General features: G+C 40.6%; 1 protein-coding gene across 8 annotated transcripts in view; it reads right to left on the reverse strand.

The window, feature by feature from the left end:
* The window catches only part of pbx3b (pre-B-cell leukemia homeobox 3b), a 56,866-nt gene extending 54,528 nt beyond the window's left edge, over positions 1-2,338 (reverse strand). For 4 of the 8 annotated variants that reach the window (XM_079690178.1, XM_079690175.1, XM_079690179.1 and 1 more), the window contains exons 1-2: positions 948-2,338; positions 269-342 (exon numbers count right to left, since the gene is read on the reverse strand). In XM_079690178.1, coding sequence (XP_079546304.1) covers positions 269-342; positions 948-1,192 — 319 coding nt within the window. In that variant the 5' untranslated portion in view covers positions 1,193-2,338. Of the gene's footprint in view, positions 1-268; positions 349-947 lie in introns of all 8 variants that reach the window. The other 4 variants (XM_079690177.1, XM_079690174.1, XM_079690176.1 and 1 more) reach the window with 1 other exon arrangement.
* Positions 2,339-10,340: the final 8,002 nt, after the last annotated feature.

A 10,340-nucleotide genomic window follows, 5' to 3' on the forward strand; every position in this document is an offset into this window, starting at 1 on the left:
TTTCTGCTTAAATGCAAGCAAACACTGCTGGAAAAAAGATGCTCCTGCAAAAATAATGAAACAAACCTAACATCCTCTATGACAGAAACGCTTTCTGTATGGCACAATGACTTTTCTTTAAGTGATTGATTAATATGGGCAGAGGTCCCTATAACCTGCGTGCAGGCTGGCATCAGATCACTGGGAGGTAAGTGTCTGTGTGCTGTTGCATTGAGACACTACTATTATATTAAATTAATAATAAAATATTTGTATATAAAGATCTTACCTGTCTTTTCTTTGATTTCACAGAGAACGCTGAAGAGTGCTGGTTTCATTCTGTGACAGTTCAGCCCATGTTTCCTGTTTCAGTATAAGACAAAATAATATACTGAAATAAATTCACTGAAACATCACATGGTAGAAATTAGCAGGTAAATGGAGTATTTAAGATGTTGAGTTTAGTTGCCACTTTTTCTAAGTATTGCAATGTTACAACCATCACATGTCTCTCAGAAGTTATCATTTGCTACAATACAGTCAAAATGACTAAATATAATTATCTGTTATTTAGGTCACAAAAGTGTAATACTCCATTATAAATATAATATTAATATAATCAACCTACTTAGAGGATTTTTTTTTTTTTTTTAAGCATGTTAGTTTTGCAGATATATGAAAAGGTTCTATGTGTGCACAGAAACTTTTTGAATAACACAAGCTTGTTCAGGATGACTCTTGGCACACAAGCACTTTAAAGAAAAATGCTGTTGTTCCCTAAGTGACAACTTTCTCATGTGTTAAATCTTTGCGAGGCAGTAAATACACCTCAGTGTAAGATTATCATTAAAGCCACTCCAGTCTATTGTTATGCATGGGGGAGTTAAGTTAAGAGGGCCACATCGTAATAATGGTGCGTTCAGCATTTTGGGGAGGGCGAAGTTAATAAAACATATAAATCAACCAACTTTGCTTGCGCCTCGTCCAGGCTTTGGTCAGTTATGGTCATTATTTGATGGAGAATGTCACCAATGTCTTGTTTTCTTCCGTCTCCGTCTGACCCATCGTGTCCATGAGGCGGCAGTGCCATGCCTCCTTGTACCGAGTGGCCAGAAAGGCTGACACCGCCGATGGACTGCATGATCCGGGCTTGATCGTCCATACTAGACGCTAAAGAGTCTGTGCACTGAGCCACACAAATTGAAAAACTCATATACGAAATCGGTTATAGCAAGTGCTGCAGACAAGAAGGGGTTGCACGGCTGTGTTTCTTTAGCGAAAAAGAGCGCACACGTTGTTGTTTTAAAAACAACAACCTAGTAGAGATATTTTTGCGTAAATCTTATGTCCAAGTTTTCGCTGTCTTCTCGCTTTTTTACGCGCGGTCCAAAGTGCCAAAACGCGTGACTATGTTTGTAGAAAAATGCATTAATTGTTTCTTCTTCTTAACACTTCTTTGTCAAAATTGACGGTCCATCGTATCCCGCACGAATCCTCATGCCAATCTGTCTTTTCTCAGGGATTTGACGGGTGGTATGGACAGAAACGCTCCTTGGTGATCTCTCATCTATTAGCGCTCTTCATGGGATTCCCGGCGCATTCCGTCTCCAAAATGTCCAAACCGTCCTAGTGATGCACCGGCAACAAAAATATCCAACGTGTAAACAAATAAAAAATCTTGCAGGTGTTGCCAACTATAAATGTGCAGAAATGTTTCCTGCGACAACTGGCAATATTAAAAAAAAATACACAATCTGCTGCATAAGGTGTCCAAATGTGACTACAAAAAATATGAAATATACAAAAAAAGTTGGGATATTTCTGGTTGAAAAAAAAAAGCAACCACGAGAAGAAATTAATTAGGATACGCTGTATAAAGGCGATGCGCAAAAAAATATCTTGCCCTGCTGAAATTTATGAGCTCCAGCCTCTGCCTGTGTGTGTTTTATGTTGTTTGATGGCAGCGGTATAGTGAGCGATTGACAGTGTGCCAATGCCACTCACTCAGTGCAGACGTGTCAGAGCAGGGAACAGGGGTAGAAAAAAAAATACAAAATACGAAATGAAAATGCACGCTCCGCCCTGCAGAGGAGGGGTCTATATTCTTGTCACTTCTCGCCTGAACACCGAAAAACAAAATGTTAAGAGCTAGTACTTAGGATGGTGATTATATTGATGAAAGCACAGCAGAGTCCCCTCTCTCTTTCTCGCAGCGGCGACAGTTTGGTATCCTCGTTTCCTCACGCGTGCACGTGCAGCTATGTGCATATTCTCTAGCAATAATAAAGATTTAGCCCTGCTACAACACAGGCAAATGCATAATGAGAGTTTGAATACAGTTTGATGTAGAACTGCACAGTCCCTTGTAAGCCTTGGTTCAAGTCAGGCAAGCAGTAGACATGTTTATATTATTGGAAAGTAAAGCTTCTCGACCAATCGCAGCCCAGAATGATGAAGACTGACGACCCGTGTGTCCTATTACTGGCAGATGCATGAGGCTGAGAGCCCACCCACTCCATCCCTCCATCTTCGCACCGCTCGCACAAAAGGATGGGAACTTCTGATTGGTCGTTGCTACGAGTGACATCCTTTGCACGAGCAGGCGGCGCTGCTCGGTGCTCCTCCGCAGTTGCTATGGCAGCAGACACGTTGTTGAGCTGGATGCAAGGCTGCAAATATAAAGTGCACCTCCTCAATGAGCAGATAGTGGATTTAAAAAGACGAATAAACAATTAAGGTTTAACTTTATATAGGAGGGCATTTTATGAGGAACTCAGGGGAATACATAATGTGGAGTTATTGAGAGGTTTGATATTCTGGAGTTTTACAGAAAGACAGTAAAAAGGGCTTGTGCAATACGAACACTTGAAGTATAACTTTTGTTTGATAGTTTTAAGATGACAATTACTAAAAAAAAGTCAACATAAATAGTATTTAAGGGGAATTGTGCAGCTTCATGTGCAGTAGGCCTACTTATTGCGAGGAAACGATAACTTATTATGTCCTCCAACAGACAAAATAACCTTTGTTGGTGACATTTCTCCCAAAAGTAGGCAGCAGGGATCAATAAATGTGTTAAGCCAGCTAAAATTCCACTTGAAGAAACGCATAAAGGTCAGTATTATCCCTGGAAAAGCTATAACTGTCTGCAACACTTTTTTCCACTTTTTAGTTTCAGTCTCAATCCTCTCTTTTTGAAGTCGCACTGATGAGCATAACAGAAGTCAGGACAAATGTCATCATCATGGACCGCAGTTTATTCTAAGGAACCTGATCTGCTGGGGAAGAAATAACTTTTTTCGCATGCAATGTCGGCCTACGTTTAAAAAAAGGAATCGAATCAGACGTCTTATTCAGAGCAAATCATGTTGATTATGGTTGTACGTAAACATTTATTTTCAACGAGCAAATGTAATGCTTTCACTTTTAAATACACAAATATCTTTGACCATATCAAAATCAAGTCATCAGAAAGACAGGCAGATATCACACAAATTAACTAAGTAAGAAGGAACTTGCAGGTAGACGCTGATAAGAAGATTATTATCTTGGACAGAAAGCTCCTGTTTAATGGAAAATGTGGGTTTATATGTGATGAACAAAAACGATATCACTGATATGGAATCTCGTATTTCTTTAATTATCCTTAACTGTTTTGACAGGGACGTTTAACCAGTGTATGAGACTTGAACTCAATTTTCACAGAAAACATCACAAAGCATATGATTGATGATGTAAAACAATTGCAGCCTAATTGTTAATTACATTTTGTTCTTTGCAATCATCTCAATTCTTAAGTTTAAATGTAGCCCTTATATTATTGTGTTGGTATAAGTCAGTCATCCTCTGAAATCCAATACTTTTGGTCAGTATAGAACATCATGGACCACCTGCTCTAAGGAAATTATTTATCTTCATGAGTCAGAACTGACTGGAAGAAAAAAAATACACTAAAACTTAAGATACAATCATTATTTAATCTTTTTAGATTTTGATAATTTAGTAAAGGATGAAAACATCACCCCGCAGCTACATTTGAAGTCCAGGAACTAGAGTAGGATGAGTCCAAAAATAAACGAGGAACAGCACACAGCAAATGTGCCACTCCTAATTATCAATATCAATTAATACTAAGAAAAATATGGTCAATTTCACATTAAAAGTGAACTCGAGAACATCACGGATAATGGTTTTATGCTACATTTCTAAGTTAGAAATGATAATATCACAAGATTTTAGTATGTGAAAGAAATATATCCAGATGTTGTTAGCAGTCTGTGTGGTTGTGTTCATCGATTTGACCTTGAAGTTTCAGAGCAACACACTCTAGTTTAGTGAATGGTAGTCCCAGGACTACTGCATTTATCATTGAAATACTGAGCTGTCAAGTCACCCTCCACACCTGTCAAGAGGGGCTCAAAGGTACAGCTCCAGCTCCTCTCCTCTGTTGCAGTGCATGATTCTTCATTGCATTGCATAGCAGGCCTATTCACCGTTGTTTTCAGCCATATGTCAACATAATTCATTTCCGTATGTGACAGCTCCAAACAGTAAGACAGTGTGGCACTACTAGTTGACAAAACCTTGTTTACATAACCAAGAGGTTGTGCTATCCACTGTTTTCTGTAGACTTCAATTTGAAAAATCATATTTCTGTAAAAAGAAAAATGCAGCAGGTCAGTTTCTTTAAAGATAAATAAATAACATCTTATTTGACAAGTGCATCCACATTAACTGTGCAATAGGGTTAATAAAATGATAATATTTTAACAAATGAGTTAAGCGAGGCATAAGAATTAGCACCTAGTGTAGACACAACACTTTGTCATCATGCTTCTCATTGTGACATGTGAAAAGACCCACAGGTGCTGTAGAAAGTGACTGTGTTGTCATATTTCATTTAGGCATCCTTCTGCAAAGCTGTAATTGCCTAATTAGCTTGTTAATTAGGAGATTAGCATTTACTGATAGAGTGGCTTGCTCTGTTGTGATGAGAGTAATACAGATTAAGTGAGAAGTTATGGGTGCATGATTTCCCGATTTTGCTGTCCACAAAAGGGGTCACAAATCATTCAAAGATTTGTTGAATCGCTGCGTGTTTTACATCTGAAGAGGATGTTCATCTTTTTTCTTGAGCTTCCTGGTTGCTGCTGGAGACGGTGAAAGAATCCTGGAGCCCGGTGACGGCAGCCTGTCACACGGTGGAGAGATACCTCCTGGTTTGAGTGTCGCCTGTTTGATCCCCTGTTGCTCGAGGAGATTGGAGGAAATGACCGAGCAGACGGTGCCAGAGATATTACTAACCCAATTATGAACAGTCTTTCATTTGGTTTGGATACTATTCTTATTTATTTCCTGGTATTTGTCGCTGGTGTGGATGCACTTTGTCTTCATTAAAGTTGCACTTGTGAAAGGAGAGAGAGAGAGAGAGAGAGAGAGAGAGAGAGAGAGAGAGAGAGAGAGAGAGAGAGAGAGAGAGAGAGAGAGAGAGAGCATGGATATTTGTAGATTTTACTCCATGGTTTTAGAGTAGTAAGCTCATATCTAAGGAAAGGTGGCTTTAAAATGTTAAATATAGCGGGTGTATTGTGTTGGTGCTCTAAGAACAAACATCGCTATACCAGAATATCAAAAGCAAAGTCTAGAGTGAAGTTTTATAGCAAAATGTATGTAAATTCTTAAAAGTACTCAGTATAATTATAATAAAACTGCTATGGGGGTCAAGAAGTAACTATTTTGTAATGGTTTATATAGTGGCAAGTAGTTAAATATACTGTAATGTGTCATATTTTATGAGCTGATCATATCTTTGAATGTCATACATGAAATATTAGCTATTGCATACTATCAATGGATAAAAAATGTACTATGGGAGGCGTGTGATGCAGTGGGTTGTGCGTTGGTGTTCGAATCAAGGGAGCACAGGTTCAAACCCCACTACAGTCAGCATGTCGTTGTGTCCCTGGGCAAGACACTTCACCCCAAGTTGCTCCTGTGGGGATTGCCCACAGTATTGAGTATGTAAGTCGCTTTGGATAAAAGCTTCTAACAAGTGACATGTAATGTAATGTACTGTACTAAATTGCTAAGACTAAAAGTATAAAGTAAAAGAAAAAGTACAAGTACAATTAAATTGCACTGAGATATATGCACCGATGAACGGATTGCATTTACAGTCGTGTGCATGAAAGGTAGATAACTATGTAGGAAATATTGCATCTGCTAATGAGTGTTAACTCCCCCTGTGGTCATTAAATCATTCCAAGTGTTAGTGTGGGAGGTAAACTAATAAACTGTTAAGAATGTTAAATGCACAATTAGAGTGTTGATACATCTCCAACATGTTTGTTGGACAGGAGTACATTTAGCCGGGGACATTTTACTTAGTTTGTGTGGACATGCTGGAAAAAAATATGGGGTGATAAACATCCGAATGGAGAAGCATCCTCTCCCTTAACCACTAAAATAAATGCCCTTAATCAATACACTACTGTAACTTACAATTCATCCATGAATCCAAGGATGTTCCTTGAACATTTTTTTTTTTAAATCGACCTTTTGACAAAGTTGAAATCCCAAGAGTGAAAAGTATCATATCTGAGGAATCTGTTTCTTTAGGAAGTCAAGACAGATGTGAGAGATCAGGAGCAGGCAGTAATCAGGGGGGGAGGTGAGAGGTACACAGCTACACTGCTCACCACGATCAATCATACTATACTTGTCCTCCCTCGACTCGCTCGCTGTTACTGTCTCCACTGAATGCACTTCTCTCTTTGCTTAAAATTATTACACAGGCCATAAACCCAGAGAGGTGAGTGTCCTGCTAATGTGGGTACATGCAGTGGTCGCGGTAACCTTTAAGATTGGCCAGTGAGTGGTGGTGGCTTGGACACGGGCCATATATCGTGGTCAATACCAGAGACACGGATTGACTTGGGGAGGCATTTTAAGGCCTTACATTTTAATTGTCTACCAGGCTGCAGCCCAGATTGATTCTTTAGGGTGGAATAAAATCAGACCTTGATTGCAGTGCTTTTGTAGAGAAAATTCACGTGTGTTCAGTACATTTCTTAGATATTTTATTTCACAATAACCTTAAGGAAGCTGTGGGGGAAAGGGATGTCTTGGAAATTGATTGATACATGAAAATATCTGAAAACAAATTTGAAAATATTCACTTAAACCATTAATATCGACTATTATAAGAATACATATCTTAATTTATATTTATTTTGAGCATAATCAGTTTTAAATTGATTCCTAAGCTAACTGTGTGCCCCGTTTTATGAATCTGAAGTGTTCATCAAATTGCGGCTCTTACTCTTCTTCATATATCTAATTGTAAAGATTAAAACATTACATTTTACAACTTTTTTTCTCCCTTCAACATCAATTTGTCTGGTAATGAAGAGGAAATCTCAGAAGAGGTCAGGGTGTAACGTGTCTAAATCACTGTGGCCAGACTGCCCTCAACTCAGCTTGAGTATTGACATTATGCCAGCTATGACACCATAACTCAGCCCACTGCGATGGTCATTTGATAAATGGTATCATAAATTGTTGACAAAACAATTTGTGATGTATTATGTTACCGATGGGTTGTACTGCTTATCAAATCAAGTAATCTGGCAGGGCTCTCAATTCATCAACAAAATGCAAGCGCTCGCTGTAGATAGTGATGACTTTGTTCCTTCGTCGACATGCGGTTCAAATGTAGTGTTGCTGGAGGTAGGCAGAGCAGTTAGCATCAGGGTTGCATTGTTTTTATGAGGCTCCTGTTGAGGTGCAGTGTTACTGTCTTTTGTCTGTAGAAACAAGTTTGGTATTGAGCAATATTCAGAAATAGTTTTTCTTACATAAAACTGTCAGTGTATTGAACGTCCAAACAGTCAGGATCAAAATATGATAAAACAATAGCATAAGGAGGCATATTCGATATTTTGTACTTTTGAATTATTTACTGACACTTTAAATATGTATTCTTTATTGAAGAGCTGCTTCTATTAAAAATGCATTTACAAAATAACACAATAAAACATAAAATAATAGGAAAAGTGTCACCAGAACTAGATTTCTGGTGACCCGGGTTCATACCAGCTGAAAGTTACATATACAAATTTTCAATCCACAAATACACAATGTATTAACATGTTTGTGAGTGTACAAATAATATTTAGCATTTGAGGAAGGTGTTTTACATTTACAGATTACACAATAGCACACGGATCATTGATGTGTTCACAAAAAATAATATGAAGGCAAATCTACCTCCATAAATTAGTGTAACACATGCGTCACTTCCGGGCAAAAAGTACGGCTCCGCCCAATTTTGGGGGAAAACAAAGCTGTCATTTGAATGGCCGTCAATACAAATTCTGAAGTTTTTGCCAATCCGATCAGAAATGTAAGAAAACCGTGGATTTTTGGATCTTCAAAAAGCCCCATTACAATGGTCAGACAGGCAAACAATTACATTAAATCATTGGAAATCGAAGATCGGGCTCGATATATGGTTAAATATAGCAGTAGGCGATCGATGTCCATAGAGGAGAGTAACATCTAGTCACTTTACGGCCCCGCCCACTTTTGGGGGAAACCAACGCTGTCATTTGAATGGCGATCAAGCCTGAAGCCACAGACCCAGTGGCGGCGCCAGGGTATGGCTGGGTTAGGCTACAGCCATACCAATAAATGGCTTAGCCCCACCTTAGCCCCACCATGAAACATGATGTTAAAGTCAGCAAATTAAATTAAATAATAAGCAAAATGCTAAATGTTGAGAACACGGCTTGCGAAAATATACGGGTCGTGTCCACAACACACAAACTGATCCTGCTGTTACAACAAGTGCACGTTACTGATGCAATATGGATTATTAGACCATTCAGGCTTATGCTAGAAGAGGGGTGCAAGGAATAGTCTAAGTATGGGGGAGTTGTATACACTAAAGGTGTGGAAATTCTCTGGCGTTATAATATCAGCACGGCCGCGGTCAGATCATAATGCCTCCGAATGCAATTTGAATAGATTCAGACCTACAGCCAATCAGAGCAACGAAACGTTGGGTCTGCGTCATGCATTACTGATGAGATCAGTCGGAACCGCCATTCAGTATCCCCATTGGATCTTAAACGTGTACTATCATTACGTCACGTTAACAGCAGTGTTTCCGCCAGACCAGGGCTGAGAGGGCGTCCACTAGCACCCCCCGTCAAGGCTCGCCGGCAGTACACTTTCCGTCACAGTAACACGCTTTGCTGGCGGCGAAAATAATCCCACCAGACTCCTTTGCCCCTCCAACAGAGGGATGTCCTTGTCTTTTTTCCTTTTCGTCATTTCAAGCGATAAAAACTTGATCTTCTCTGGAATTATTAATGTTTCTGGACGCCCTCGGCTCGAGTTCAGGGAGTTCCGAGCTGAATAAGGGCGCCAAATGACGGCAAGGCGCCCCGCTGTCGGAAACTATAGGTTATTTACGTAACCCCAGTTCTCAGAGTAACATGAAGTGAGATGTCTCACCAGACGGCCCTTCTTGCTAAGGCGAAGTGAGAAGAGGTGCTTATTTTGAATGACGCTGCGTCGTAGCGCAAGCTACTTATAGGGTGGGTGGATTCCCTGACGTAGACGTCAAGATCACCAGCCAATCAGGATTGGCGTAATGAGATTGATGCTTCTGTTTGCATTTGCGTAATAGCCTCTTGCTCCGACTGTGCGAGAAGCAGCCAGTCGTCCAGATAAGTTGCCCTGTTACCCTGTTGTCTTAACGGGGCTATCGCGGCTTCCGTACACCGTACAAACACTCGCGGGCTGAGAGACGACCGAAGGGAAGGACTCTGTACTCGTAACAGACACCCTGAAAGGCCTGACACGGCGCGGGGCTCCGGTTCAGCGGTTGCCGCTGTTATTGAGCCCCAGCCTGACACAGCGCGGGGCTCAATCTCTGCGGCGGACGCCAACATGTCTCGATTGCCGGCCGGCAAATCAGCGAACATGAGGGAGTCCTGTACAAGCTAGCTTGGCGTGCTAGCCGTCGGCGGAGGCTCTTAATGGTGAAGCGGGCACAATGCCCGCACGAGCCGGGGTTATCGATAGCCTCCTGGGCGCATTCCAGCCCGAGGCAGGACGAGCAGACCTGCTGTGAGTCTGTGCCTGAGATTTTAAACCCGCAGCCGCATAGCCGAGCCTCCGAGTCCCTGACTCCTCTGGTGTGAGGGAGAGAAGGGTCCATCTTTGTTCGCCGGGGTGTCGGCATGGAGTGGACACGCTAGTAACAGGTACGTTACCGAGAAAAAAATCCAACCTTGTCGTTAATCCGAAAGGAAAAAGCGACGGCGTAGATTTTATTCTTTAAAGAATATTAA

This window comes from Notothenia rossii, assembly GCF_949606895.1.
Source record: "Notothenia rossii genome assembly, chromosome: 6".
Taxonomy (NCBI): domain Eukaryota; kingdom Metazoa; phylum Chordata; class Actinopteri; order Perciformes; family Nototheniidae; genus Notothenia; species Notothenia rossii.